This window comes from Cupressus sempervirens, chromosome 10, assembly GCF_028749045.1.
Source record: "Cupressus sempervirens isolate cs-2001-9-10 chromosome 10, ASM2874904v1, whole genome shotgun sequence".
In the NCBI taxonomy this organism is placed as follows: Eukaryota; Viridiplantae; Streptophyta; class Pinopsida; order Cupressales; family Cupressaceae; genus Cupressus; species Cupressus sempervirens.
Genome location: NC_143127.1, coordinates 309,353,324 through 309,362,777, shown reverse-complemented (window position 1 = coordinate 309,362,777; position 9,454 = coordinate 309,353,324). Strand labels below are relative to the sequence as shown.

Sequence of the window (9,454 nt, the reverse complement as noted above, 5' to 3'; positions counted from 1 at the left end):
GTAATGGGCACCCTGGAAATGCCCAAAAACTAAACCAACTGCTGATAAAGATTTTAATGCTTTTGCATAGATTTTGAAACCACATAACATGAACAAGAAGGAATTTATGCAAACTAGTGACTAAATTACTGCTAAAATAATATTAGTTTTCAAACTAATAAAATTAAATACATAGCAAACTCACTAATTACTCTAACATCATAAAATCAAATACATAACAAACTCTTCAACTCACTAATTACACCCAATTTGCCTGTAGCTAGAAATGTGCCCAAGTTGCCTGATAATGAAGTTGTTAGCAATGAATTCCAAAGGCCAAACCCCAAGGGAATGATGTCTAGAATGTCACAAGAGAAGATAGACATCCTCTATTGCCCAAAACAGATCTGTAATTCACATATCTATTTTCTTCTCATAACCAACCTTTCCTAACAATAGCCATAAGCTCTCCTTTTATTCCTAATTCATAGGATCAACCACTTTTCACAAGCAATGTGGGATAAATAAAATAAAATAGAAGGCTAATGGTCACACAACTAGACAAATGCTAAAGTGGGGATATTACAACTTTATCGTTGGGGTTTTTGATATTTAAGAAAGGGGTTGGATAGTTGCATGGTGATGACTTCAGATTGATTCTCAATCTGTGTTTTACTTTGTTATGGATCATCCCATATTTTGGCTTCTTTTTAATATAAAAAGAAAATTCTAAATCAAAGCTATCAAAAGAAAAGATTTCAAAATTTCACCTTTGCCTTTTTTCTCGCTTTGTTTGAATAGCTTTTATATCCATGACGTCAACATTAGTGGATTAAACTTTATTTTAACATTGAATATTGATTCTTTTGATAAATACACCACAACTATGTATATATTTTATTAATTCATTTCTTCTGAATTTTTTCAAATTTCTTCTTGTCAATAAAATTTTCAATGCCTATATTCAAGTAGTTGTTCTTTTGATCATTGTTTTTAAATTTTGTTTAGTATTTATTTGATAGATTGATCATCATATCATAAGAAAACATGCAAGTCAATAAAATAACATTTTCCTATCTTATCTATCTTTTACTTGGATACCCACCAAGTATTATTAGTATGATGACGATTTGTTCATACAAAATCATAGTCATAATAACTTTTTGAAATTGTGAAAATCACAATAGATTTTGAAAAGATTAAAAGTAAAAAATTAAAATGAAAGAAATTAAAAAAATCTAACTAACTGATTAGTGTACTTTGCACATTTATATTTTTTTGGTCAGGTTTTTACCTTGTGCCATTTTGTCCGGATTATATAACGAACGGCTGGTGATTAACTTCTAATCATAATAACCGATGCCCCGCTATGATGGGGAGAACGATTATTTGTGCGAAACAAATCCATTTTCACCAATAGATTTCTTTGACGAGCATCTTTAGAAAACCATATTAATTCCATTTCACAAATTATGAGAAGTTAACTTGGTAATGATTCAATTACATTCATATTTGAGGCTACAATACTTAAAATAAAACACCATCCAGCCATTTTTGCAGGCCCACTTCTCTATAATTGCATAGATAAGTCCCCGATTTATCCTACTATCTACAGGGGAAATTCCACGTGACTTGCGAGGTTTTCAAAGGAGTTCTTCCGTGCAGATGCCAAAATGGTCTTGTCTGCTACAATGAAATAAGCTGCTCCACTCACTGCATTCACCCATTAAGCAAACAGGCACATGTATTATTCATGTGAGCTCACATTCCCTGCCCAATAACAAAGAAAAGGAAACAGAGTAGACGAGCATACCCAGAGAGATGATGTGTGCCTGGGCTGCATAGTTCAGATTCGCCCTTGCCCATGGAATGGCCCGCGCTCCCATCATCTGTTGGGATCACAACAAATTCACATCAATTACATTGTAATTGTAATTGTATATTAATGAGATTCAAGATTAAGCAAAAGTAAGAATGTGATGGAAGAGTTGTTGTAAGTTCACATGAATTACATTGCATATAATGAGAAGGGAACACTAATACTTATGAGAAAGCAGATGAAGAAAAGAGTAAAAGTGATTACTGACCACGGGGATTGCAGATGCTATGAATGCAATGGTGGCTGCCTTTGCCCCTGCTTTCACCCCATCTGCATTCAAACATGCAATCAAGTGCATTAGTTAGCCCTGCTCTCCGATCAGAAACAGATGTAAGAGTACTAATCTGAATAGGAAAGGGGGAAGATAAGAAAAAAGAGTGGTGTGATTACCGTGTGAGTAATGCTTTGCTCTGTGCTCGGCAATGGCGTTGGGGGTATGGCTCTTAAGAGAAGAAGCCGAGCTCATGCTCATATCCTGCCTCCTCGCTGCCCAACATTTTCGTGCATATTCCATGGTAGAAAATGAGGATATCAAGCTTAGAAATTTGCTAACCCTCGACTGATTTCACGCACACAACTTAGACGCTATGAGATGCAGAGATATGATGAAGCGAAGAGGCATAAATAGGAGGAGGTCGCAGGAGTGGGTGGGGAAAATAAAGAGTTTGGAATAAACCGGGGTGCGCCGCAGAAACAAGTCCTCTCATAAAATAAGAATTGTGGGTAAATCTGATTTTTTTTTGTCGCTTACCTAAAATCGGGTAAACGAAGAATATTGTACGGGACGGTGTGCATTCTCTCCGAAGCCTGTGGATTAAATCGATACCTTGCACGTTGGAAAATTGCAAGGGCACAACAATGTGTTGTTATTTCAGTCGCTTGCACGAAAAAGAAGGCAGTTTTTAGTTAATTGTTGAAACCGGCGGCGGTTGTGTGCTGGGGGCATCCGTTTTCCCCAAGGAAAAGTGTAAGCTGTTCATCCCTGGTTTTGGTGTAAGCATCATAGGTACATAGGGTCCCAAAACTTCACACCTCCCATTATAGGATTATAACACTTTGTACGGATTTATATGTATTTATATGACCTCGCGGTGCTTCCCACTTACACTAGGGTCCGTTTGATGAGTGGAATAGGAATACGTATTTTGGAATACGTATTCTAGAATAGAACGTATTCCTGTTCTTCCTTTGGTTCAGCGAATATTTGATGGGAATTCGCGGACCCGAAAATTTATGTTTTCTAAAATAAAAAAAAATGGAATAGGAATACGTATTCCAATACCACCTATTTTGGTGGAATTGCAAAACCCTATTTTTGGGCCAAAAATGGAATACGTATTCCATTTTTGCTTCGTATTCCAATCTCGTTTTGGTGCATCCAAACAAGGAATTCACAATTTTTGGAATACGTATTCCAAAATACGTATTCCTATTCCGCTCACCAAGCGGGCCCTTAAAGGTTTTACTTTCCTATGGATTTTCCAATTGGTTAAAGCATGAGCGAAGGTTGATAAATGTATTCGAAATTAATGTCACAGTGTATAAGGGAGTATGTCAAATAAGGAAATCATGATCTATTTTTGTGTACAAAGATACAGAGGGGGAGGGAGAAAGATATACCTAGACAAGAGTTTTAGGAGAGCTTAAGTCCGTACCTTATAAGTGAAACATATTAGAATTTTTTAATAGTATAAAGTATTAAATGTAAGCGGAAGAAGACAAAGATTGCTTTACATAAATTATTTAGGATTAAGTAATTTGAAGGAAATTTAACAAGTAACAATGACTAATTAATCTAATATAAAAATGTTAAAAATATAATTTCAATTAATTAAGAAGTGTGTTGATTAATTCTATGTTGATAATGTAATGATGATTTAAAAAAAAAATCAATTAATAAATATTAAAAAATTGTGAAAAATATAGTAAATTTTGAATTAAAAAATAAAACAAAAAAATTAGCTTGTTGCACTTTTACATCTTATATATCTTTAAATCATCATGTTTCTAAATTAATTAAGAAGAAAACTAGAAAAACAATTGTGAGTTTTGAATTTCAACATCCAAAATCAAGGAATTTTAACTCTCCACCATTCCAATTAATTTTTATATAATTGAATTTATTTTAAAATTTGATTTAAGAAAAGAAAATCAATAAATCTTAAAAGTTCAAGTAGAAGTATTAATTTATATTTATTTTTAACTTTCCCTAACTCTAAAGTTTAAATTTGATTTCAATAAAAAATTAAATTTATTTATAATTACAATTAATTAATTTAATTTTTTATTTAGAAAATATTAAAATTGAAATCATTATAATTATAATTATTATTAAAAGTAAAAAATATTTAAAAAAAACCATCCAAATCAAAAGCAAAATATACACTTACATATTATAGAAGTGTACCATTTAAAAAAACTAATTTAATATAGTTATGGTTGTGTGTGAATATAGTTACAGTAGCCTGTGAAAATGATGTCGCAGTCACTTTCGAAGCACTTACCACATAAGCACCATAATTTGCCCACTGCCATAGTCACTAATATTTTTTTGATTTTCTAAATGAAAAAAAACCCATAAATCCCAACAAATTGGATGTGAACCAATAAAAAATTAGGAAATAGTACAAAAATAATTTATTTTAAATATTTGACATTGTAAACCTTAGACGATTAGATTTTTCTTGGGAAAAGAAATTAATTTGGGGGGCAAAAGAAAACATAAGTTCCCTTGAAAGAGTGAAGATTTAGAGAGATATAGATGGTGATAAGCAAATATAAGGAAAAATAAAAAGAAGAGGAAGGGGGAGAGAGAGGAAGAGAGCAGTAGAAATAGAAGATAAATAGGGAACATGGACAAAGGGAGAGAGAGGGGTGGGGATACATAGCTTGAAAGGGGGAAGATTGTTTTTAGTTTTTTAGTGTCGATGAAGAAATGTATTTGAATTGTCAAAAACTTGAGATTTAACAACTTTCTATTTTGAATTAGTAATACAATATTTTTATCCTTCAAATTGAGAACCCTCTAATTTTTCAATAGTTATTTGTATAATAAAAGTGTAGACATTAATTATAAAAGGAACAACATACATGTTAGAAGAAGAAATGTCTTTCATACTTTGTTGTCAATGATTATGTCTTTAGATCCCATTGAACATCTAGATCCACTTGGACATGTTAGAAGAGTGAATAAAAAAGCTCAGTCATATGCTAACACATTGTTAATGAAAATTACATTAGTGCATACATTAAATAAATAAATTAATACTTTAGTTTTGATGGTCTTGATTATAAATTCATTATCCTTTAGGCCCTTTTTATTTTATTGTTGGTAGCATATTGGCCATATTGGCAATTTTTGCAATCCTTCGGGAGGCTACTCAAAACCTTACATAAGGTCTAGATAGTTGTAGGTATGCAATTTCAATTTTATTTTATATTATGAATTCCACTCAGAGTTCTTGTCTACCATTTCAGAGGTGAAAGACTTTCCCTATTTGGTATCACCAATTTCATTAATGGGAGTAACTACTCACCCTATTTTGCTCGGTTCTTAGTTCAAGGTTTTGTAGTATGAAGTGTTAGCATTATTTGAATATGGAATTCTCTTTGCATTGATGATATTTTGGTGATTATCAATACATGTTCCTTCTTGTGTTAATTTTATCATCTAAAGTACTCTCATCATTAATATTATTTTCCCCTTGCAAGTGCTAGTTACAAACTTATATTTGATGCCAATAATTGTTCAAACCTCTTTGAAATTTCAATGCTAGAAGTCATTCAAGATTGTATAACTTCAACTCCATCCAAAGGAGTCACTATACAATGTCATATTCACCACCAAAATTCTATTGATCTCGTATGAAAAGTGGGAAGTGTACAACAAAATAGGAAGTTGTACAAGCCATATGACCTTAGAATGTACATCACAAGCTTTGAGCCATTACACACACTATATGACATGGTATAATAAGGAGTTCTATCGAAGGAAGTCATTGTACTATCACGAGATACTTCATAAATGATAAAGTCTATATGTTGTTTAGAGAGAAAGGGGAGAGACCATGCCTATCACACATATGATAGAAATCCTAGACATTTTTGAAGCCTAAAAATTGTCTATATGTCTACATAGATGAATAGGAATTGCATTCTTTTGTGTCATAATTCTCCATTAGTAGGGTCATTGAATTCAATCTAGAGGACGTCTTCATGATCAACTATGTGCATTTGGAAAATCTTGACTGACCCATCTTGTGTATCTAGATTATCAGCTATTAGTTTGACTACTATTCATGGCTTTACATAGATTGCACCAGGTAGCAAAGATTTTTCTACTTAGAACTATATGTTTTCAATGGGAGAGTCTTTTCATTGACACCCTCAAATAGGTAAAACTTGGTAGGCAAGAAGTCCAACATTCTTTTGTAATGTTCATTGAGGACTAAATTTCTTTGAAACAAGTATGGGGATTTTGGATCATTATGAGGAGTCTTATAACATTTTTTGTTCAAATAGAAGATGTCTTGATCATTTTTTTGGCTAGCTCTTTCATAGTTTATAATAGAGATGAAATGTTCATTTGTTTTTCTACAATGTGCAATTCAAAGCAAAGGCCATTTTCTAACTAAAATGTGTACAGACATCATTACTTATTTTCGACTCTTCAAACATCCAAGTATCACATAATGGTTGTGCTTGGTACAAGTCACCACAAAATATTATGACAGTTCATTTCTAAATGATTTTTTTAGAATGTGTTAGATTTGGAAAAGATGTTTGTCTATATTATATAACATTCTGAAGCCTATTAGTTATACCTCAACGAGAAAAACTTATAGTTGGTCCAATTTCTTGCTTAGACTTTCAAGTGTGTTTGAGTCCAAAGGTAGCATCTTTGAAGACTACATGGTAGACCTGAAAAATATAATGTCTAATTATTCCACCTGCATTGAATGTAACTTTAACTGTAGAAGCCAAAAAAAATTCTTTAGGAGTCAATGGGTCACTTTCTAGTTTCTTATAATAGATTCAAATCATTGCTTGAAAGAGAAAAATTTTAGTGAAGGTTTTGTCGATACCAACTACCCCTGTCAAGAATAAATATAGTGATTTGTTAGATGCAAATCTCTTTATCATCACTACATATTTGACTATTAATTTTTGTTCTTCATTCAATTGTCATCATAATGTGAAATATTCTTGGTTGTTGAGAAAGAATGGGTGGACTATTTTTGAGAACAGTAAACAACAAGTATCATGCATACTTTTTGTGTAATTTAGGTTACCTATGATATCATATTTTTGTATTTATTTTTCCTATTTTCTATAGTCATTGTCATTAAAATATCTATTGCTGGGTGGTTATCACTATTAGCATATGTTGTGGCACGTTCAATGTCATTCCATATATTATCTACTTCAGTCATAAATATTTTTTCAATATTTGAAATTTGTACTTTGTTTGCATCAAATGTCACTCTCCATGTTTTGTGCCTGAGCAACATTGATTATTCATTGTCTTTATTTAAGGAACATTCAAAGCACACTTTTTGCTCTATGATAATTTTCTTGATTAATATGTGAATTTTATCTTACATTTAAATTATGAATTGTGGTTTTTCCCTTCTCTTTGTTTTGATGGGTTGCTCGAGGAAAAGACTATATATTCTGGTAGTCATTGATGTTTGATATGAACCTATATATAATTATATATGAGATATAATATGTCTGTGTGCACACGTGCGTGCGCGTGTTCATTATATTTGAGATATTTAAGTTTTTTTTAGATGAGAGAAATTAATATAATAATGATATATATGATTAAATTTTTTATTATATTAATTATCTAATTAACAAATAGACATGTTCTATGAAAGGAGTGTTGACATAGTAGTCAAGTTTGTTATTAGTGACACACACTTATTCAGATTTTGTACAGCTACAAAGCTCATTGAACAATTTACAATGTTTTCCATGTAATTCAGTAGCCACCAAGTTCTACAGTGGCTACTGAGTCTTTTGGAATAATTCTAGTGGTTACCGAGTAGATTTAGTTAGTGTAAAGTTCAACAGTTCAAACTGAGCATTTCAGTGTATACCAAGTTCATCAACGATTACCAAGTTCGTAGTTCATGTGATGTGAAGCCTATGTTTACCGAGTATTGCAGTATCTACCAAGTTTGTAGTTTAGGTGATGCAAAGCCAGTGTTAACTAAGCTACTTCTCGGTAACCAAGTGATTCAGTGTTTTCCAAGTTGCACAATATCTACTGAGTCACCAATGTAGACCAAGTTCAAGACTACTTGAAAGTGATCAGTATGGACCGAGCTTTGATGTCTACCAAGAGCATGATGATGCCAAGTAGAGATAGTGGATGCCATGTATTAGAACCTCACCGAGTTAGTCTTCAAAACTCAAGTATCTTCATGTGGGCCGACTTTGTAATATTTGTGTTAACTTGTGTCATGGTCGACTTTGTAATTTTATAAATTGGTAAATATATGTGATGTATTGTATTATATCCAATGTATGGAAATGTAAGCAAGAGCAAGAAAGTGCAAGAATGTGAATATGTAAGCATATGTATTATGAATGCAACAGATAAAGAACTATAAAGGCCATATAAGTACAAGGAGTAGCAATGACAAATCTATCACAGAAAAGTGATTAGTACACTAAGGAATCTTTATCGAAAAACTCAGTTGTAAATCAAATATCTACTACTTCATCCTAACAGGTGAACCATTCAAAATCCTTTAACAAGGTAGACCTAATAGTCTTTTCTAAATCTCTTTACCGAGTGTATACTTCATTGTATGTTTGTAAATCCTCTCACAAGGTGGACCTTGACATAGGCAAAGGAATGAAATAACTAGGGCCAAAGGCTCACCCAACTATCCAAACCACCCTGCAAGAGTTAACACAATGGAAGAAAACACATAGAACAACAACCAAAGGAGGAAGGAGAGAAAAATAATTTTATTGATTTAAAAAAATGTCTTCATACATGCCCAGCTGTAAGGCCTTCTAGGTTATGGATAGGTACAAAATATAACTTCTAGATCCATGATCTAGCTTTAAATTCGCATTTCTAGAGACATATGCATTCCCTTTTTCAATCCTCTAAGTTTTTTCCTAACTCTAAGCCTAAACACCCTATTTATACTTGCCAAAATGGCTTACAGAACATTCTAGAACATTACATAAGAGGAAGGCCGACCTAACAACCATCTGGATACATACCAAGAAAAGATCTTAACATAACTATCATGATTGAAGTAAATCTTGTAAATCAACTCATAGAAAAATCACATCCAAATGCTTTCACTCAACATAAACTAGGGAACTTGCCACACAAAGGGTCACTCGACATACATTGGGTAACTCGGCACATGAAGAGTCACTTGGCATACACTAGGTAACTTGACACATGAAGAGTCACTCAACATTCACTGGGTAACTCGGCATATATTGGATAACTCGACACACACTAGACAACTTAGTACATATTAGAACTCGACACACACTGGAAACTGGCACTCAACAATAATTGGAAACTGGCACTCAACAATAACTGGAAACTAGCACTCA

At 32.6% G+C, this 9,454-nt stretch overlaps 1 protein-coding gene across 1 annotated transcript; it reads right to left on the bottom strand.

Moving 5' to 3' along the window:
• Positions 1-1,417: 1,417 nt before the first annotated feature.
• LOC149533869 (early nodulin-93-like) lies at positions 1,418-2,550 on the bottom strand. The gene is made up of 4 exons (XM_089803326.1): positions 2,249-2,550; positions 2,067-2,128; positions 1,793-1,868; positions 1,418-1,692 (listed from the first exon to the last, which is right to left on the bottom strand). Exons 1-4 carry the CDS (start codon positions 2,370-2,372, stop codon positions 1,589-1,591), a joined length of 366 nt encoding a protein of 121 aa, XP_089659452.1. The 5' UTR covers positions 2,373-2,550; the 3' UTR covers positions 1,418-1,588.
• Between the last annotated feature and the right edge of the window lie 6,904 nt (positions 2,551-9,454).